The sequence below is a fragment of the Equus caballus genome, chromosome 30 (assembly GCF_041296265.1).
Source record: "Equus caballus isolate H_3958 breed thoroughbred chromosome 30, TB-T2T, whole genome shotgun sequence".
NCBI lineage: Eukaryota > Metazoa > Chordata > Mammalia > Perissodactyla > Equidae > Equus > Equus caballus.
Window position 1 is genome coordinate 24260550 of NC_091713.1, and position 23271 is coordinate 24283820.

Here is a 23271-nt window from a genome sequence, read left to right on the forward strand (position 1 = left end):
TTTGGGTTTTATTTGTGCCTGTTTTGTTAACTGATGCATCTCTGGAACCTCTGAAAGTGCCTAGCACATAATAGGCTCCCAATAAATATTTGTTGAATGAATGAAAGCACAAAAATATGAAGCCACTCTGACAATTTAAAGCCATGATTTAGGCTTTTACAAAATTACAGCATTAATCATTTTTGCTATCTTTCAGTTATAGTAGGTTGTTGAAAATCACAAGTGATTATCCCTTTTTTGTTATCATCTGTATTTTCTGGGTACTTTGAGATAAAATATTCCCTACAGATACTATATAAGACATTTTAGAAAATTTTTTATACTGGGAAAACAAATTAGATAACATGGAATAGGTCTTATAAAATTTCATTTTTTCTCTTTGATAACTCCTTATGTTAACAAAAATAGGAAATGATGACTATATTAGTTTCCTGGGCCTCTATAACAGAGTTCCACAAACTGAGTGGCTTATAACAACAGAAATTTATTGTCTCAAAGTTCTGTAGGCAAGAAATCTAAAAATCAAGGGATCAGCAGGGCCATGCTCTTTGAAATCTGCAGATAAGGATTCTTCTTTGCCCCTTAATTAATTTCTGTTGGTAGCTATTAATCCTTGGTATTCCTTGGCTTGTAGATGCATGACTCCAGTCTCTGCCTCTATTGTCACCTGGACTTCTCACTGTGTAACTGTGCCTTCTCATGGAGTTTTCCTCTTCTTATAAGGACATTAGTCATATTACATTAGGGCCCACACTAACAACATCACCCTCACTGGATTATATCTGCAAAGACTCTATTTCCAAGTACAATCATGTTCATAGGCTCTGGGGGATAAGACTACAACATATATTTTTTGGGGGGACAAAATTGAACCCATAACAATGTTTTTCTAATTAATAGGGCTATTTCTTGATGCAAAGCATGCTTTGAGCATGGTAGGAACCTTCCTGTTGTTCCATTAGTTGATGCTGCCAGAGCAAGATCCGTGTTGCTCAGCTTTTGTGTAGTCCCAGCCAGTACTAATGTGAATACTCTAATTGTTTCAAATATCTTGCCTCCTTACGTTTACCACACTCTTCTTTGATTTATTCAGATGCCCAATACCTTGACTCCTCTCTTTTCTCCTGGTCTATCTCCTCTCATCTGGTTTCACTTTCCTGTCCACTTAAGTACTGTGGTCCATCACTTCTACTCCTCTGTTATGAGAATCTTACTTCCCTATTCTTTTTGTCTGTGCACTCTGCCTGAAAACTCTTGACTCTGGATACCTCCAATCATTTGATACCTCTCTTGGGTTATCAGCATATTTAGGGAAATCTCTTAGCTTGCAGACTTGTGCCAAAGCAAAGTCACAATCTCTGATTTTAGATGGCCCTCAAAATACTTCTTAAGGATCTTTGTATTTTCCCCTGGTCAACCTCCTCACTCATTTGCTGTAGTAGCCATTATAGATCTTCATTATAGATACAAATACCTCTCCTTCTCCCTATGTCCCACCTTCCTTTTTCCTTCATTATTAAATACTTTTTGCACAACTTACCATATGCCGGGAACTTGACTATGAGCAGGAGATAGTAGAGCGAATAAGACCAATTATTACTTTGTGTATCTTACCAGGGAAGTTTATTTAATATACTTTTAGCTCAATAGGCCAGATAAAGAAGTAAACAGATGTTTGCAGTACAGAATGAGAAATGCACAGTGCTATAGGAGCTTATAGGATCCTGTTGGACCATAGAAAGTTTCCAGCAAGAAGTATTTCAAAGCTGAGAAATTAAGGGCTGGGGTGGGGGAGAAACATTTGAAGCAGGGGAAAATCATGTGCGAAACCTTAGGGCTGAGAGAGCTTCATAGTTGCGGGGTGTTACAAATTCAGTCTGTGGAGCTGGAGCATAGGGTATGAAGGATGCTGGGAGGAAAAGGGCTGGGTATGGGTAGGGGTAAGTGAAGGTGATGAAACAAGCAGGAGGCAGATCCAGCTTCCTTCGTTCTAGGCAAACAACATTTCCTCTCATCTCAGAAAGAAAATTCATACCATGAGGAGTATTTTCCTTGGTTTGTCTTCCCTCATCCCCAAACAAAAAGCACACAAGGACACAATGACTTAACTGTATTCACATCTCTTCTTGCATCTTTCCTTCTGTCTCCAAGAAAAGTCTGCCCTTCCTTATGCCATTCCCTACTTTGCTTAGCTTTAGATCCTGGATCCAGGTCAATTTACCAAGCTGCTTGGAAAGCGAGTTTGCCAAATGAACAGTTGATCACATTTTCTTATCTCTTTCAACTAATGATAAATTTTAAACCAAGTTGTGTTGGAAATCTTCTAAAAATCTCTGCAAGCTTTTAATAGAGTGTTTTTTTTTTGTTTTGTCTTCCTAACACCGCTTTGAGTAATAATAAATTGCACTACCCCAGTTGTCTGTTTCTGGGCAGATAGGGTAAAGAAACTCTCCTACAGGAAAGTCAGAGCAGGAGGCTGCGTGGAATACCTTCTTCCTGTAGGCCTGGGGTCGTGAGGCCTGTGGAAGTCAGAGACCAAGAGGCAGTGAGAGAAGGCTCGTTGATATAGTTTTTCTTAGAATATACCAGTTGAAAATATTTATACTCATGAAGAGATATTCTAATGTAAAATATTCTTTCTTATTTTATTAAATACATCTTTTGATATAAATATAATATAAATATATATATGCACACATGCACGCACACAGAAACATACTCTGTTTATGACCCTGAATCTCATTCTCCTTTGCTCATTCATCTTCTCCTGCTTCTGAGATCAATATCTCAGACTATTCGGCGTTCTAATTCTACTCTGCATCTTTTATTCATCAGGCATATCCTTACTCCACCCCACTTTCTTCCAAAGCATCACCAAGGAGCTACAACAAAGATAGATCAAACATTCTTTGAAACTCTTTTATCTTCTACATGTGAGTGAAATCATATGGTATTTGACTTTCTCCATCTCACTTATTTCACTTAGCTTAATAACCTCAAGTTCCATCCATGTTGTCGCAAATGGTGATATTTTGTCTTTTTTATGGCTGAGTAGTGTTCCATTCTGTGTATATATACCACATCTTCTTGATCCATTCATTCACTGATTGGTACTTAGTTTGCTTCCAATTCTTGGCTATTGTAAATAATGTTGCAATAAATATAGGGGTGTATATATCTTTTCAAATTAGTGTTTTTGTGTTCTTGGGATAAATACCCAGAAATGGAATAGCTGGATCATATGGTATTTCTAGTTTTAATTTTTTGAGAAATCTCCATACTGTTTTCCATAGTGGCTGCACCAGTTTTACATTCCCACCAGCAGTGTATGAGCGTTTTTTTTTTCTCCTTATCCTCTCCAACACTTGTTATTTCTTGTCTTTTGAAGAATAGCCATTCTGATTGGTGTGAGGTGATATCTCATTGTAGTTTTGATTTGCATTTCCCTAATGATTAGCAACATTGAACATAAACAAACACATAGGTACAGAGAACAGATCAGTGGTTCCCAGAGGGGGATGGGGCAGGGGGAGGGCAAAAGGTGTATGGTGATGGATGGAAACTAGAATTTTGGTGGTGAACATGATGCAGTCTTTACACGAAATATGATGGTATACACCTGAAATTTATATAATGTTATAAACCAATGTGACCTCAACTAAAAAGAAATTCTATTATCAAGACAAAATAAAAGCAGAATGGTTAAAAAGTAAACACATTTGAGGAATGGTCATTTGGTGAATTGGCGGCTGTCGCTCTAAATTTAATATTTTTTGAAACCCACTTAATTATTTAATTGGCATTATACATTAGATCACATCCTCCCTTATGTCCCTATGATCCAAACTCTAGGTAAAATTTTTATCAAGTTTTTCTCATCAAAAACATAACAAAAAAGTTAGAGGTGGTAGTTTTCTTACTTTTTTCTGTTCCCACTCTCTTGGGCTTATCTACTATTATAGCCTAAATAAACATTTGGTAAATGAATTAATAAAACAGTATTGTGTACTTTAAGGTTGATATCTACCTATACCTTAAAAGGTCACCTAATTCAACATGGTTTTGAACCTGGCTTGCTTTAGAAGAATTCCCACGAGGTGATGGAATTTTGAGACTGAGCTAGGATGCCATTGATAGATGTGCATAACTCAGAACTCATGAGGCAGAGGTTTTCAATTTATCCTCATTTATTGGAGATTTTGTAGACCAGGCATTAATCTAAGTTTGGAGAGGAGTCAAACTGATGCTATGGAGCTTGGAGATAGAACAGGTAGGATGAGAATGTGGGGAGTCTTTCTCTTGGCAATGCAAATGCTCTGAAAATTGCAGTTAGAAGAAGATGACAATCAAATTTAGGGTTGATGAGATGACAGATTTATAGGTTCATAGACTAGAGAGAAACTTGATTTGAGGCGGGGACTTCTGGAGAGAGATCACGAGTTGGGTCAGGAAATAGGCTGGCCAAAGGATTCACTCTGACATTGGTTCTGCAATGTCTGTGGAGATAACTACAATTATTATTATTATTCATGTGAAATTCGCAAAATACATATTAATCTGTAAGAATTTGAAAGGGCTGTGATATAAACATGATTACAAGTTTTATAATTTAAAGGAGTTTCAGTTGAATATTTGTCAGCCATTGTTTGCTAAACTGAGACTTATTTTATTGTACATATATGTATTTTGCAGGCTTAGAGCAATTTGTTGGAAGAATGCAAGATTTTCGGTTATACCAAGTGGCACTTACAAACAGGTAAGCAGATATGGTATCATAAAGCTCAAGAAGTAGAAAGTTAAATGCTGAATTCGCTTAAATAAGAGTAGCATGAAGATTATAGCACTTTTCATCTTTACAGCATTTGGCAAATATCACCTAATTAATGTTTGCAGTGCCTGCTTTGGCTTATTCTGTGGTTGTTATTCTCTACTCAATATTCTATTGGGTAACTTCTCATAAAATGAAATTGATCAAATTCTTTACAAAGAATTTCTTCTAAGAAAACTAGATTTCTGATCAAGTTGTATTATAGAATTTGGAATACATTTGTTTAAACGTTCTATAAAGTAGTTTCTAATACTTTAGAAACTGCTATATCTGCCTTTTAAAATTGCTTTCTGAATTTATAAGTACTAGAGAATGTAGAACAATGAAAATGATTAATTATTTTGATATATGAGAAAGTTTCAAGAGACTGGGCTATTAGACGTGGAGACAGGATAAGTGAGTAATTTGAAGTATTGTTACGTGTTTTTCTATTTCCGGTGAACAAATAATTATGTAGACTTTGACTGGCTTTAATGAAGTATTTCCTCATCTTAAAATAGGTGGGAAGTCTTTCTTAGAGGTTCTTAAAGATGTGTAGGTTTCCATTCTGTTCAGAAAAGTTCAAGTGAAATTTTCCTTAAGATGTCCTCTGAATTTCTTTCCCGAGTTATGATTTGATGATATGATAGAATATTGTTGAATGGATGAATTGATCTTATTTACTTCTATCAAAGATCAAAAGGAATAATGTTTATTCATATTTCTTCAAGGGAGATGTAGATTAGTATGGTGAATTTCCAAATCACCAGACTGGCTCCTGTAAATTTGAGAAGCGTTGCTCTTGAGGTAATGCTATGGTCAGTGATATGTCCATTAGCAATAAAAATATTCTTTTTATTAATCAATATAATCAAGAGATGCCCAAATAAAGGATGCTGTAACACTGGAGGACATTATTGGGGAGATTTACTTCCACCAGCCTCATTATTTTTTAAATCACCTTTCTCAAAAATTCTGAAGAGCAGTGTTGCGGTAATTTTGGAGAAATAAATTTTTTCTTGGGAGCAAAGATTTCAATGGATAGTCACTTTTGGACTGATATCAATTTAAAACCTAGTATCGGGGCTGGCCCCGTGACTGAGTGGTTAAGTTCGCGCACTCCGCTGCAGGTGGCCCAGTGTTTCGTCGGTTTGAATCCTGGGCGCGGACATGGCACTGCTCATCAAACCACGCTGAGGCAGCGTCCCACATGCCACAAGTAGGTGGACCCACAACGAAGAATGTACAACTATGTACCGGGGGGCTTTAGGGAGAAAAAGGAAAAAAAAATAAAATCTTAATAAAAAAAAACACCTAATATCAATTGAAAAATATCAATGAGATTTAAAGAAGAAGGTGTGACTTCCTGTGATTGAGTGAATGGAAAAACTGTGACTCCATCCACCATTGCCACATGGGGGTCTGAGAGAAGGCCTAGTCTCTCTAGTTAGACTTGGGTTGCTGATAATTGGCCTACCTGAAATGTCTGGAAAGGCGTCATATGGACGAAAGCCTATAAATAGAATGAGTAATTCTGATCTAGAATAGGTATATTGCCCTTAATGGAAAAATTAAATATATCTGCCTGGAATTGGCATTCTTCTTTGAATTTTGGCAGCTGCCATATGATCTGAAGCCATTAAAGCATTTTAGGGTGCCAGAATCCATACTGATGAGTCACAGGAAACCCTTGACAAATGGTCTTGGCCTCAGTCCCTTTACCTCAAACAGTAGCAGATAAAATGATACTTGTTTTCTTACTTTGTTTTCATGGATGAATGGGAGACCCTGTCTATAACTCTCACTGTTTTCGATATATTATTGTTGACTCTCAGTGGTAAGTCAGTTTAACAACTTAACTGAAGGTTACCTTTATTTTTATCACAAGTAGGCATAGTAAAATATTAAGATATTTAAATCAGTGTCTTGATAATCAGACAAGGGCTTGCGCACACTTCTTGTAAAATGTTAACACTTAAGAATTTACTGTTTTTGATAGCCCTTTTTATGAGAATGAGTATGTTTATTTGGCCAGGAATGAGATTGATTTTATGTTCTGTTTAGAAAATTATTAAATTATTTATTTATTATTTATTAAGTATTATTTAAATTATTAAAACTAAACTAAATGGGTGCTATGAAACATTAAAATAGAGATATTGTTTTGTCGCAGCTCACAGAGGTTCTATCATTGTTGAGCTATTTGTCCTTACAATCTGCCTCGATGCCCACAGAGAGATTCTGGAAGTCTTTTCTGGAGATCTGCTGAGATTGCATGTTCAGTCACATTGCCGCTGCCCCAGCAGCCACCCTCGGGTCCATCCCTTGGAACAGCGGTACTGCATTCCTAATGACGCAGAAGACACAACCAATAATAGGGTGTTACGGCTGAATCCTGAAGCCCATCCTCTTTCTTTTGTCAATGATAATGATCTTGGTACTTCATGGATTTCACATGTGTTTACAAACATTACCCAGCTTAATCAAGGAGTGACTGTTTCAATAGATTTGGAAAATGGACAGTATCAGGTAATTTGAAACAACGGGGCATGTACTAGTTTCCCATGGCTCCTGTAACAAATTTCCACAAATTTAATGGCTTAAAACAACAGAGATTTATTCTTTCACAGTTCTGAAGATCAGAAGTATGAAATCAAGTCATTGGCAGGGCCATGCTCCCTCCAAAGGCTCTAGGGGAGAATTCTTCCTTGTCTCTTCTGGGTTCTGGTGACTCCTTGTGTTACTTGGCTTATGGCAGCATAACACCAGTCTCTGCCTCCATTTTCTTTCTTCCTAGTTTCTGTGTGTATGTCAATTCTCTCTCCTCTTTCTCTAATGAGGACCAGTGTATATGAAGGATGATTGCGTCTTGAGATTATTAACTTAATTACATCTGCAAAGACCCTATTTCTTTTTGTTGTTGTTGTTAGGTACCAAAGAGAATACAGCAACAATGAAAGCATTAGAAACAGCTCTAAAGATGCAGTGACGATATGACTGTTATTATTTTAGAGTCTAATATTTAACTACTAATAATTACATCACCCCAGACCTATCCCAGTACTTTTCAAATAGTAGTTCCCAGCAAATATATATTTTTATTGCAGTAACATTGGATTATAACATTATATAACTTTCATGTGTACATCGTAATATATTTCGAATTCTGTGTAGATTACATCATGTTCACCACCCAAAGACTAATTACCATCTAGACTCTATTTCAAATAAGGTCACATTCATAGGTACTAGGGGTTAGTACTCTGACATGTCTATTTGGAGACACGATTCAACCTACTACAAGGTGAAAACTGAATTAGGCAATTGAACATTACCTCACTAAAGGAGTGTATTATAATGTATGAAACAAAAATGTTTAAAAGAAGATATGCAGAGCTTAATTTTTTAAAGATTTGTATCAAAATCATGTTCTTGAAACATTTTTTTTCCAACTAATTTTACTGAGATCATAATGGTTTATAACATTGTATAATTTCGGGTACACATTGTTATTTATCAGTTTCTGAATATACTTCATCATGGTTTTTATCCATCACCATACATATGTGGCCTTTTATCAGTTTCGCTCCCTCCCCAACCCACTTCCCCTTTGGTAATACCTAATCTATTCTATTTATCCATGTATTAACATTAAGTAGAAAAATTTAATAAAAACCGGGATGCTTATTCTAAATAACAACTTAAAAAGAATACATGTAACAATTATTTCACATAAGTAATATTCTTTTTTCATGTCTTTATTTTGAACTTAATTTTAATTTCCACTTTAATTTATAAAATCCTTGAGAAGAGAGACAGCTATGCAAGTATAGAATGTGTTGCCATAGGGCTGTGAAATTTCTCGATGTCTAATAAATATTTGATAATTATCCCTATGAGGGAGTAGCCATCAACGATTGAATCTAAGAATTCCATGGTTTGATTTATACTGATGGGTCAAACTTAAAACTTCAATGACAATAATCAACTTATTCATTTTCAGGTGTTTTATATTATCATTCAGTTCTTTAGTCCACAACCAACAGCAATAAGAATTCAAAGAAAGAAGGAGGACAGCCTAGATTGGGAGGATTGGCAATATTTTGCTAGAAATTGCAGCGCTTTTGGGATGAAAAACAATGGCGAGTTGGAAAATTCTGATTCTGTCAACTGTCTTCAGCTTCCCAAGTATGAATATTTTTGAAACAGTTATCTTTGAAGCCATTTAGGAGTTAATTTTAATAGACTAATGGGTTAGTAATAACCTATAGGTAGACTAACTCACTAGTCTGGCAGAGACTTAGCCCCATACTAACTTTCTTGAGGCAGATTGTTCTAAGACTCCTCCCTACGTTGAGTTTTAAACTATGTTTAAAGTTCTCGTAAAAGACTTTAAAATCTCTTGCTTACAGTCTCATTTATACTTTATAATCTGTTTTTCAGATTGTTTAGCAAGTTATCTATATTAATAGAATTTTTATGTCCTCAAAGAAATGTTTTACTATATTTTCTATGATAATCCTATATTGTTTGCATATGAAATATGTTTGTTTTCCCAGAATGAAGAATTTAAACTGTTCCTAATATTGTGTTATAATTTCTGTTTTGACAGAAATGTGAATAGCTTTTCATGATTTCAAATTTCTTTCTTCAACAGTTTTACTCCATATTCCCGTGGTAATGTCACATTTAGCATCCTAACACCTGGACCAAATCATCGTCCTGGATACAACGATTTCTATAATACCCCATCTCTTCAAGAGTTTGTAAAAGCCACGCAAATAAGACTTCATTTCCATGGGCAGTACTACACAACTGAGACTCCTGTCAGCCCCAGACACAGATACTATGCGGTCAATGAAATCACCATTACTGGAAGGTAGTGTTCATTACCAAGGTTGCGATTGCAGTGTGCAGTGTGCCTTTCACCATGAATCTGGTTTCAATAAGATTTCCGTCCTACTTACTTAAAAATACATTGACTGAGACATTAGGTCAAGCCAGATTCAAAGCTTCATGTGTTGAAATGGTTTCCTACCCTAAGATTTTTTGGGGAGATTTGTATGTATCTTTCCAATTTTCAAAAGCTATTGGGTTTAGAAGTGATGATATCTTGAATCCAACTTAGAAATAATTCACCAAATATTTAGCTTGTTTTTTTTCTGGAATATAATTTTCAAGTATTCTTGAAATCAAAGAGAAGAAGCTGGATTTGTAATTGTAGCTACTGTACCAGCTAGTTTATAAGTACTGGGCTTGGTCTCTCTGATAGCACAATTCCTGAGTTTATGAGAAACATTTGTTTTCCTTTAAAGGAAAAATCTAATATGTCTTAAGTAATTTATAAATATCTGACCATAATTGAGGACACGGCTCACAGAATTTAAATACATATATAGCTGGAGAACTACAAGGCAGCATACTCGTATGGAAATGGTAAATATATAGACTATATTTAGAATTGGGTTGTGCTAGAAGAATGATATGCCCTGTAGATAAGTACACCTTTAAAAGCAGACCAGAATGCCAATCTATAAGTGTTATTTGGTAAGTAATAGCATAGTAAAAAGTAATATTGGGCCAGCCCTGGTGGCCTAGTGGTTAATTTTGGCACACTCCTCTTCGGCGGCCCAGGTTCAGTTCCCAGGTGTGGACCTACACCACTCATCAGTGGCCATGCTGTGGTGGTGACCCACATACAAAATAGAGGAAGATTGTCAACAGATGTTAACTCAGGGTGAATCTTCCTCAGCAAAAAAAAAAAAAACATAATAGGGGCTGGCCTGGTGGCATAGTGGTTAAGTTTGTGTGCTCTGCTTTGGTGGCCCAGGGTTTGCAGGTTTGGATCCCGGGCACAGACCTACACACCACTCATCAAGCCATGCTGTGGCAGCATCCTATATACAAAGTAGAGGAAGACTGGCACAGATGTTTGCTCAGGGACCATCTTCCTCAATCAAAAAGAGGAAGATTGGCAACAGATGTTAGCTCAGAGCCAATCTTCGTCACACACACACACGCACAAAATTTTTTAAAAACCCATAATAATAATAATAATGCTATTAAATAGTCATCCATCTAATTTTGGAAAAGATAATTTGAAATTTGTTAACTTCATTCTGCAGTTTTTTCTAAATCTTATAGTCTTAACAGTGTTTTCAATAATAGTTTCAGTAAATGTCTTCTCTGGGACAGTTTGTGGTTGATATAGGTGTAAACAACCTAGAATAGGCTTGAAAATTACCTTCACAATCGATATGGTTTGGCTAGCAATGACACTCCTTTGAATACTTCAGGATTAGTTAAAAACTTTCATGAAAGTCCACATGATTAAAGAGAAACTGATTTTTTTGTTGATTAAGATTCTCATCTCCCTTGATGGATTCATACTTAAATATGTTTGCAGTTGAGTTGCTGTTTCTTAGGAGTTATCTGATGCTCGTGTTCGCAGGTGTCAGTGCTATGGTCATGCTGATAACTGTGACATGACAAGCCAGCCCTATCGATGCCTCTGCTCTCCAGAAAGCTTCACCAAAGGACTTCACGTGAGTTCTCTGTTTTATGTACGGAAATCTCAAATAGACGGGGAGGATGGGGGATGGTAAATACAAATTCCTTAAACATAATTTTGGTCCAACTTCTGGGTATGAAGAAAAATGAATTGATATGAATTTAAATGTCTATTATTTCAGAAAAAAATTTTGTAGAGAAAAATAAAAGCCATCAATAAGTTGAAAATTTCATTTAAAAAAAAACTCTATGAGAGAAATAACAACTAAAACTAAACCCAGAGGTTTTGTTTTCCCTTTCTTTTCCTTTCTTTGTTTCATCAGTATTATCATAGTTTATAAAACAACTTTTCAGGTGTCTGGATAGATGACACTAAAAAAAAGAGTTTGATTCCTACATCTAAAGGGTATTTACACAAAGGTGTCTATACAAAAAGAAGAGTCTTTAGATGCAGAGAGCTCTTTATGTATTTGCGTCAATCAAGTTCAATTCATTGCTGATATCAGTAATTTTAAGTAAATAATTTGAAAATCTGTAGTAAAATGACTTAGGAGTTATGTTATTTTAATTTGTCTATGATGGTCGGGGGAAATTTCATAGTTGAAGGGGACATTTAGCTACAGCTTTAGGAATAAGAGGTAAATGGAAAACGAATTTGAGAGAGATTTGTTGATCGAAATATCCCACATTAACATCAGTAACAGCTGATATGAAAGAGGGTACAGCAGCAGCAATAATCATCCTATAATAAAAATAAATAGTATGGAGTCTTTAGTAAATGGTGTTTGAGGCAATTGGCTGCCAATTTGTAAAAAAACAGTTAGAGCCCTACCTCATGGCATGTATAGAAATCTAGGTAGCTTGGAGATTAAATTGTAAAAATAACTGTAAATTTATTAAAATAAAGATTAGAACAATATTTTTAAATCTAAAGCTGGGGACCTTTATAAGCAAAATATATGAAATACACATACAAGCAAAGAAACCTATCAGGAGCCATGAAGGAAATTATTGACATATTCTGTCATATAAATATTTAAAATTCTGTACAGTGTAAGGACTAACATAATCACAGTGTATCGATCAGTGATGGGCTGATAGAAAATATTTACATTGCATTAACAGGTAAAGAGTTAAGATCCCTCTAAAGAGGAAAAGCATACTGTTCCTTTACTTATACTACTTATAACACTTCTGACACCAGATGTGTGGGTTTTTCCATGCCAGCAATTCTCCATTTCTCTGTGGACACCACCTGGGTGTCTTTAATTTAATTCTGGCACTAACCTGAGTTTGCACAAACCCCATGGATTAAGAGCTCAGTCCCACAAGACAGCCCCCACTTCAGATGCCAACTGCAAGTAGTGGTTAACTACAACTTCTGTTTGACTTAGCTACAAATTGGGGGTTCCCATTACCCCCTCCTTGTGTTCAATAATTTGCTGGTATGGCTCACAGAACTCAAGAAAGCAGTTTATTTGCTGGCTTACCATCTATTATAAAAGGATGCAATTCAAGAACACCAAACGGAAGGGCTCATAGGGCAAGGTATGGAGGAAGGGACACAGAGTTTCTGTGCCCTCTCTGAGCAGGCCACCCTTCCAGCACCTCAGTGTGTTTAGCAATCTGGCAGCTCTCTGAACCTCTCAGGCTAGAGTTTTTGTGGAAGCTTCAAACATAGGCATGATTGATTAAATCATTGGCCATTGGTGTTTGAACTCAACCTCCAGCCCCTCTCCTCTCCCTGGAGATCTAGGGGTGAGGCTGAAGGTTTCAACCCTCTAGTCACGTGGTTGGTTCCCTTGGCAACTAGTCCCCATTCTTGAAGGGTTTCCCCAAATCACCTTATTAATGTAAACTCAGGTGGGGTTGAGAGAGGCTTGTTATGAATAACAAAAGATAGTCCTTTCACCTTCGTTGCTCTGGAGCTATTTCAGAAACTGGGGACAGAAACCAAATATTATAACAAAAGATGCCCTTAACCACGCTTATCACTTGGGAAACCACAAGAGTTTTGGGAGCTGTGTGCCAGAGACCAAACATGTTTCTTATTATGTCATAATCCCTAATACAAAAGAACACTTAAAAACAAGAAAAATACAACCACCTAATAAAAAGGAGTAAATATATGAACAAGCAATTTACAAAGGAAGAACTAATAATTCTCAATAAACGCATGGAAGTTTACCTAACTTCAGTTTTAATCAGGAAAGTGCAAATTATAATAAAAGTTTGTTTTTAATGTCAAATTAGAAAAAATTTTAAAGATCGACAACATTTAGGATTTGTGAGAAGATGAACTTTTGTACCTTGTTGATGAGACTGCCAATTGGTACAATGGTTTTGAAGGATAATTTGACCATATTTAGAGTTGTGTGCAGGAAAACAATGATTTGGTCAAGATCGACCACATATATGATGGTGGTCCCATAAGATTAGTACCATATAGTCTAGGTGTGTAGTAGGCTATCCCATCTGGGTTTGTGTCAGTACACTCTAGGATGTTCACAGGGTGACAAAACAGCCTAACAATGCATTTCTCAGAATGTGTCCCCATTGTTCAGTAATGCATGACTGTGTTAAAATTAAAGTTACAAATATAGTGAAATACATTATATAAGTTGCCATTCCAAAGAGCAGCTCTTTATGACAAGAGTCACTGAAGACTCTGGTAATGGTTATATTTGTATCTTTTGTTATGTAAATATAAGCTTATACGTTAGTGTATTTTAGCTTTACAATATAGCACTGTCTCATAGACTCCTGTATGGCTTGTGAACTTCCCTGCCTCCTGGACACTGCTCTGTCCTTGTGTTTAGTTAGTCGCTTCACTTCTCTGTGTAGTTTGTTTTAGCATACCATGAGACATCTTGTTTTTTTAAAAAACCATCCATCAAGGTTTTGGTGAAGTTCATTTCTGTCTCCTGAGATTCTTAATCTGATCTGATTTGTTGTTGACTATGTTAGTGCATATAGTTCAATGGCAAGAATATTACCTAAAATGCAGACGTCTTCTAGCACACTTAGGATGTAGTGCTTATCCTGTTTCAACTCAGTCTTTGATTTGGTATGGCCTCCTTTCTTTCTTCCCATGTGCTTAAACCCAAACTTTCATGTTCTACTTCAGGTGTCCCTTTGGACTTACTCTCCAGATCATTGCTTTGCATTGCTGACCTTTTTGTTTATACGTTTAGTCTTCACCACTGGTTGATAATCACTTTGAAAGACGGAATCCTTTACATTTTTTGGATTTTGAACATCTGGAGTCTTTGAATTTGGTTTCATTAGTATATCATGAGAAAAAAATCTTTTTAAAAAGCATTGATTTTAATGTGTTTGATTGTTGGCTTATCATTTTGTCACAGAGGAAATTAATTGGACTATGTTGATTGGTTCACTCTTTATTCAGCCATAATTGTGTGTTTAAGTCTTTGGCAATTTGATTTGTTCTTGATTTTTAAAGTTAAAGTGACATTTGTTTTACTTTTCCTAGTGTCTTCTCCTTTTTATCTTTTAAGATGGACACTTCTTTCCTTGCAATCAGTGATTTCTTTCTTTAACATCACCCCTCTTCCGAAAACCCACCAATGGCCCAATTAAAAAGTGCTCTGTGGTGAATTTAGTAGGGCAGCTCAACTTGAATCTATCTAGTATATGTAAACTAAGGATTGGCTAATACTTTTGTATGATATATTGTTTTCTGAGCTTCTTTTGCTTTATTCAACTAGTTAGTTCCCACCTCCCAACCCCACCTCTTCTTCCTCTTGATGCTCCATCCAATTTTTTCCCTTTTCTCTCTCTTTAATTACTCACAGTTCAGTGACTGATATTATATGATTCTTGGGTGATTTCATGCTTCCCCTTAAAAATAGAGCCATTAAATGAATCAAGGCTTGTGATTGGTTTCAGAAGTCAAGTTGGGATTTTCAGACTCGGTCTCAGGTGGTGACTGTTGGCTTACGAACTAGTGAAATAATTAACTACAATTTAGATTGAGAATACATTTTAATGATTCTTATTTAGACATTAAGTTCCTTCTGAAAACAAAAGTTGAAAACTTGACTTTTCTGTTATTTTCTTCCTTGACATATTTTGATAATTCATGAGTTTAGCCATAAATAAAAAAACAACAAAAGAACAGCAAAGTTTGGCAAATGCAGCTGAAGGGAAAAAGTCAATAGACTGTTAAGTTGAATGATTTCTCAGTCCTATGATATTTTCAACAATATGTTGAAAATGAAAAATGATTTTATAAAGCATTCATAAGCATGACCTTCTCTTTTTGTTATCATTCAAAGTATTTTAATGAACATGGGACTTACGTATCTGAAAATGTTGTCTTGCAATAATTTGAAAATATACTTATTCGAATGCTTTTCACATTATTCCACTTTTTAAAATAATTAGTTTTAATACAAGCCATTCATTTCCTATTGGAACCAATGTTCTTTTTAAAGATCTGGACATAATCCAAAAAGAATGTCTTCAATTTCACAGAGTTATGCTAACCATTAATAATATTACTCAATAAACATGGCTTTTCTGAATTATATTACAGACATTTGGCAAACAGATGAAAACGTAAGCCTTGAGAATATGCCAGTTCTTGGCAATTGTCAGTCCTGTGAGAAAGTGTTTTTAGCGAAAGTGAAAGTGAATGAAGTCAGGAGATAGGATTAGAATGGTGAATTCAGAAGCAAGTTTATATACTTAGCCATTCTAGGAAATTTTTTGATGAAACTTTCTTCAGTTGTTTATAAAGTTGATGTCACAAACTGGTGGTCTTCATGTGGTTTAAATAGTTTTTTATTTAATTTCCAACAACAGTTTTCACTTTTTTTCAAAAAATCTCTGGCTTCTCTTAATTAGAAAGTCGTTCAACACTATGTCCATGTTCCCCTACAGCAACAGCTAGCTAATTCAGGGTAGCAATTACGCTCTTTAGAGGAATATCATTCTTCCAGTTGTCATTGAATTCACTACAATCCACAGCCTTATATTGAGTGAGCTCACTTACGTTTACTACCTAGCTTGACTTTTGAGCTTATGAACCTTGAAAAGCAAAACTTACTAATAGTTTGAGACTTACACTAGTTAGCTAGCATACGCTATCACTTATTCTGGATATAGCAAGACCAACTGTCTATTTCATAGCTCCATTGATAACTCCTATTTCTTTTGTCCATTCATAAAATTAAAAAGCTCACAAATAATCAAAAACAGCTCAGGGAAATCTGTTACCAAAGACCCCACTGATCCTGAGATGAACTTATAGCCACACTTCCTTTTTCCTTAAGTATTCCATTACATTTTGTGATATCTAAAACATCTACCTTGAGGAGGCTCAGTGACTTTCCTCAGTGCCAATGGACTAGGAACTCTGACATATTTTGGTATTATATTGGCAGTTTTAAGGCCTTGACTTTAATGTATCATGCATACCATAAATGATAATGGCATATTTCATTAATAGAGAGTAATTTTGGATTTGTATTTGTCACATTTCTTCCCCAGAAATGACTGAAGCAGTGAATAATTAATTTACTGGGTCCATTTTAGGATTAATCTAGGGCAAAACAAATCCCTAAAGACTAGATACTATTTAGTAACTTTCAAGCAGAGTTGAAAGTTTCAAAGTAGATTTCAGGATTACACGGCATTCAGCTTGCATGAACCATTTGATAGGAAACACATATACTGTTCTTAAATGATTGATTTTATTTGCATAATAAATAACGACTGTTACTTGTACATGTATTTCAAATTTTCAAACAAATTTTTTCTTTTGAGACAATTGTAAATTAATATATGGTTGTAAGAAATAATACAAAGAGATTTCTTGTATGCTTCACTTAATTGAACCCATAGTAACATCTTGTAAAACCACTGTTGTTCCTTTTTCAATGATCTTTCTGAAGTATGATTTGCATACAATAAAGTGCACCCATTTAAAAATGTATAATTTGATGAGTTTTGGCAAATGTATACCCCTGTGTAGTAACCCTAATCAAGATGTAGAACGTTTCCCTCTCCTTATTCTTTGTTGACTGTTTATGGTCAATGCCTACCCCAACCCTCAATCCCAGGAAAGCATCAACTTGCTCTATGTCACTATAGATTAGTTTTGTCTCATCTAAATTTCATCTCCTGGAGTTATTCAATATGTATTCTTTTGGTACATAGGTTCTAAATCCCATCCGCCACCCCCTTGTTGTTTTTTTTTTTTTTTTGATCATTTCCTAACTATTTGTGCTATTAGCTTTATCACAATAAAGTACCTCTGGTCCACCTGCTCAGGAAGTTCATTATAACTATCAAAAAGTATTTGTTAACTTTGTAGGTGCATAATGCTACTTAAAAACTGGAAGCTTGAGTATGTATATGTGTCAACTCACAAGGTTGCATAGCTACAATATACCTATTCTTTTCTCCTCTTATCTAGTACTTTCCTTACCTGTTTTAACAGTTCAAGTGTTGATAGAATCTAGTTTTAAGAAAAGTGTTATCAGTTGAAACTTGCATCCTTTGATTTTTCATTTTCCTTTAATAGCTACGCTGCCTTCGCAGGGGCTCTAGGCCAAGAGTGAGGCAGTGATCAGTGCCTCTGCCAAGCCTTGGCACTTTGTTGGCTACTTAGTTATTCTTTCATCATTTTGTGACATCATTACTTGCAAGGGTGGCCAAGCGTTCACAGAGCAATTTATTAGCAACCATGAATACTTCTCTTATTCTTTGGCTCTGATTTGTGACACTTTTATAACATTAATCATGGCTTTTATGAATTAACTACAATCAAACTATCAGTATGCATTTTTGTTCATGTTATAATAGCAGAGCTAGCTTAAAACATTTTATATAATAAGCCTTTCTACCATTCAATAATTTGAATGGTCCCAACATCACATTCTGCAATGCTTATTATTTAAATGAATATTTCCTGTTATTTTAGAGAGTGTGTTCCTTTAGAACACTACAGTCCAAAAGTATGAGTCATCAGGACTAACTTGTGTCATATTTTTATTACACATCAAGCTTTACCACTACTTATGTTTTCTATTTGCTCACAGATTTTACTCTAAATGCATTTCATTTTGTATTACAACTTTTGTAATACTAAAAACTTAATTAATTTTCATGTAACTAGCATTCAGGGAGTTCATATTATAGAATCTATATTAGATGTACATTTGGTGAGTCAAGGTCAAGAATTTCATTTCCTCTCTGGTACATGGTGGGTGACATTATTAATCTTGGAAAAACACTTACACTAGTTATTTCCCTGAGATAGGTATGTGCATAAATGTATTTAAAATTTAAGTTAAAAACATGGAAAAGAGGTTAAGAGCATGGGTATAGATTCAGACAGCTTTATAGAAGAAGAAAATAGAGATAAGGAAAATATAAAAATAATTAAAAATTATATTCAAAGGGATAAGGGTAAAGAATTTTCCAAAGTTGAGGAATGACATAATTCTTCTGAATTCTAAGTAGGCTAAGAAAAATAAATACATACATGGGTAAGATATAATAAATGTACTGATCACCAAAGACCAAGAGTAGCTCCTAAAAGTAGCCAGAGGAAAAAAAGACAAATTATTTATAGACATAAGTTTATAAGAAATTATGACATTAGATCTCTCAAGCCACAATGGAACCCAGAAGACAGTGGAATAGTATCTTTGAAGTGTAGAGACAAACTAACCAACAAAACTAGAATTGTATTGGTAGCTAGACTATCAGTTAAAAGCAAGGGAGGAAAAAAATAAATTTTCTGTCTAACAAAAATTTGTCAATGTTACCACCTGTAGACTGTCACTAAAAGAATTTTTAAAGGATGTATTTCATGTTCCTAGACAAAAAGTCCTGATATGCAAGAAGGAATGGTGAACAAGTAGACCAGGAAATATATGTTTGCTGTATTAAATAATAATATGGTTTAATATATTTAATAAATATAAATTGCATTAATTAACAATAATGTTATAAATGAGGGGAATGTAAAAAATAGCAAGACATCACTATAATGAACATTAAAAATAGAATTCAGAGGTAGGGAAATACCCAATTTCAGCTCCCTCTATTCATCCTGTTGCACCTAAGGGGTGAGGAGGGGAGTGACTGTCACACACTTGTTAAAAGACTGAGACCAAATCATAGACCTGTATAACACTTCTCCTCCCCCCACACATCACCACCATATCACTAAAGGCCCATCTTTTTGGAGTTCCTTTTACCCGGTACATCATGTCTAGCTTTCAAAATGAAACTAAAAGACAAAAGTACAGTTTGAAGAGACAGAGCAAACATCAGATCCCGGATCAGATGTGGCAGAGATGTTGGAATTATCAGACTGGGAACTTAAAACAACTATGATTAATATGCTATGAGTTCTAATGGGAAATGGAGATAACATGCAAGAACAGATGGGTAATGTAAGCAAAGAGATGGAAATTCTAAAAAGAATCAGAAAGAAATGCTGGAGATCAAAAACACTGTAACAGAAATGAAAATGTCTTGGATGGATTTATTAGTGGACATAGCTGAAGAAAGAATCTTTGAGCTTGAGGACATGTCAATGGAAACTTCCAAAACTGAAAGGCAAAGAGAAAAAAGACTGAACAAAAAGGAGCAGATTATCCAAGAGCTGTGGGACAATCACGAAAGATGTAACATATGCATGATGACAATACCAGAAAGAGAAGAAAGAGGAAAGACAAGAAAAAATATTTGAAGCAATAAAATAAAAAATAAAGAAGAAAAACTCTTAGTAATTGAGGATTGAACTAATTGAAGCTTGAATTAGTAAATTCCTGTATCCAAAGGTGAGAAAATACACACTCTTATGAAGATCACATGGAAAATTTATGAAGCTTGATTATGTACTAATCAATAAAAATGGTCTCAAAAAAGTATATGGAATTTGTAATCACATCACAATGTATGCATTAAGTAAATAATTCTAAGTGAATGAATGAATTGAATCATTTCAGTATTATGAAAACTAGTGAAGAAAAATAGAAAAAAAGAAGGGAAAAAACCCCAACTAAAATTAGGAACCTTTTATTAATCCAACAAAATTTTATTATGTACTCATCTACCAAGCAACAGGTTTGTGTCTCTGAGCAAAACACAATTATTCCTATTCCTGAAGACTTTACCTTCTCTTAGGTGTTGGGAGTAGGGGTTGGGGATGCAACAGAAATAAATTAAATATGTAGTATGCTAAAATTTTATCTGTGGGCGTAGAGCTTTATTTTGAATTCTGTCAATAGAAGTATGGAGGCCAGGAAACAAAATCAAACAAAGACAGTACAAAAAAGAAAATGTATAGATCACTCTCACTTGTAAACATAAGCCTAAAACCTTGATAATAAAGCAAATCTAACTATTTATAAAACCAATTATATAGTAGCCAAATTTACTTTCTTCCAGGAATGCATGTAAAATTTAATATTAATAAATCTATTAATGTACCACAGTAACTCAGGAAGGGAGGAAAAACATATGATCTTTTCATTAGATTTGGAAAAAAGCAGTTGATAACATTTAACGGCCATCTCGATAAATATTTTTAGCACCTTCTGAATTGAAGAAGACTCCCTTAACCTGATAAAGAACATCTACAAATTCCTAGAAACAACAGTACACATAATGGTGGACCCATTGAAGAATTCCCTTTAAAGTCAGGAATAAGACAAGGATGTCTATTCATCACCATTTTATTGGAGGTTATAGCCAGCTCGATATGATAAGAAAAAGAAAGAACCCTTTAAAGAATTGGAAAGAACTGAACTACCAATATCTAAAGACAAGATGATTGAGTCAGAAAACATAAGAAAATCTACAAATTATTAAATATTAATGAGAATTCAGTAAGGTGGCTAGATATAGGATAGATACATGGAAATCAATTGACTTTTATATACCAGAATAACAAACAGGAAACTTAATTTATAAAGAGATACTAATTATAATAACATCTAAAAGAAAATCTTCCAAGAGATGTGCATGGTGGAAACATTATTGAAAAATATTTAAAAGACTTAAAGTATTGGAGAGCCACAACATGCTCATGGAGAGGAAGATGAAATATCACAAAGATATCAATTGTCCCCAATCATAGGATAAATTCAAACTGATTCCAATCAAAATATCAATAGATTTTTTCTGTAACTTGACAAACTGATTCTAACATAGTGATGATTAGAGGAACAAAAATAATGGGAATAAATTTGAAGAAGATAATAAGGAGCAGGGTCTTGATATCAAGTCTTATTATTAAGACATAACAATTATCACTGTAAGACATTGGTTCAAGGATAAATCATAGTATATGGAGGAGACATTTCAAATCTGTGGGGGAAACTGGACTATTTTATAAATAGTGGTAAGACAATTTATCCTTTCATATGAAAAGTTGAATTCATAACTTGTACCATCAACAAAACTTAATTCCTACCAAAATAGACATCTAAATGTTAAAAAGTGAACCTTTAAAATTTTTCCACAGGAAATATAATATGTCTTTGTGACTTCTGGATACATGAAGCACAAATTATAAAGGAAGAAACTGTTAAATGTTTCTACATTAAAATTGGAAATTTCTAATCATGAAAAGCTACCATTGTAAAAAAAGAAAAACTATAGACTAGCAGATGTTATTAGTAACACAACGCATATAACAGAGAAGGGGAACTTTTAAATCAGACTAATTGAAAAATAGACCAAAAAATTAACAGATAATTTGCAGAAGAGGCCAGAAGCGGTAACTCAAATGGCCAATATACATGTGAAAACATTTGCAACTTCACTAGTTATCAGTAGTCAAAACTATGTGATATTTTATACCCATGAGGTTGGCAAAGATGAAAAAAACCTGAAAATTTCAGTTGCTAACAAGGATGTGGATTACTGAGAACTCATACACCACTGATGGGAAGCTGCCACCACTGTGGGAAAACAGTTTGCAAGTATTTAAATGGAATCCTTACAGCAGTGGGTATGAATGATTATAGCTATTACATCCACATGGCTAGACTTCTCAAACAATTGAGTGCAAAAAGTTGGTTGTAGAATAATACATACAGTATACCATTTATGTAAGATTTACAAACATGGAAAACAATAATGTTATGAAGTAATACATAAGTAAAAATTGTAAATATCAAGAAATGCTTGTGAATGAATATTGATTCATTCGTTGAATGAATGAACTACATTCAAATGTTAGTGGTGTATGTATATGGCAGCGTGTTGTTTTTTTAAGTCAAGTGGTTAAAAAAGAGCACAATTGTTTGCTTTTTTATTATAGATTTTGCAGTCTTAAATATTACAATATAATTTTCCTAGTATAATAATAATATGATTTGCCAACATATCAGGAACATATCATCTATGGTAAGTATTCAGGCTACTGCTAAAGGCAGAGTGGACATGACTCTCTTTAGTCTGGAATAGTTACAAAACTCATAATTACTATGGTCACCATACTTTATGGTTCTGCTGTGAAGATTGATCATTTGCCAGCTTCACTCAACAAACGTTTACGAAATGCCTTCTATGTGTAGAGCATTATGCTCAGAGTACAGCCATAACATCTTGATTAGAGATGCAACTATTTGAAAATATCGAAGGACTTTCATTTGTGAAATTCAAAAAGGATTTCCTGGCAGACACTAATTACTGCAATAAACGGAGATGACTTTAGTGCAAACAAATTATTCAGGCTGACAATTTGTAATTAACAAATAATGTAAATATCATTGACATTTTAAATCTTAAAAGAAAAATGTAAATGAAGCTATACCAGTGAAAGGATTTTTTTAATTTACTAATCTAGTACTCAAGTCTGACACTAGATAAAATTTCCAAGATAAAATGTCTTTATATCCAAATAGTAACTCAGATGCATTTTTATGTCTACTCATTAAGTTTAGAGGGACTCTAAAAATTCA

General features: G+C 34.5%; 1 protein-coding gene across 1 annotated transcript in view; it reads left to right on the forward strand.

Moving 5' to 3' along the window:
• Positions 1-23271, forward strand: part of USH2A (usherin) — a 747192-nt gene that overhangs the window by 79757 nt on the left and 644164 nt on the right. Inside the window, exons 5-9 of the mRNA XM_001915645.4 lie at positions 4693-4756; positions 7042-7336; positions 8811-8995; positions 9465-9686; positions 11259-11352. Coding sequence (XP_001915680.3) covers positions 4693-4756; positions 7042-7336; positions 8811-8995; positions 9465-9686; positions 11259-11352 — 860 coding nt within the window. The remainder of the gene's footprint in view (positions 1-4692; positions 4757-7041; positions 7337-8810; positions 8996-9464; positions 9687-11258; positions 11353-23271) is intronic.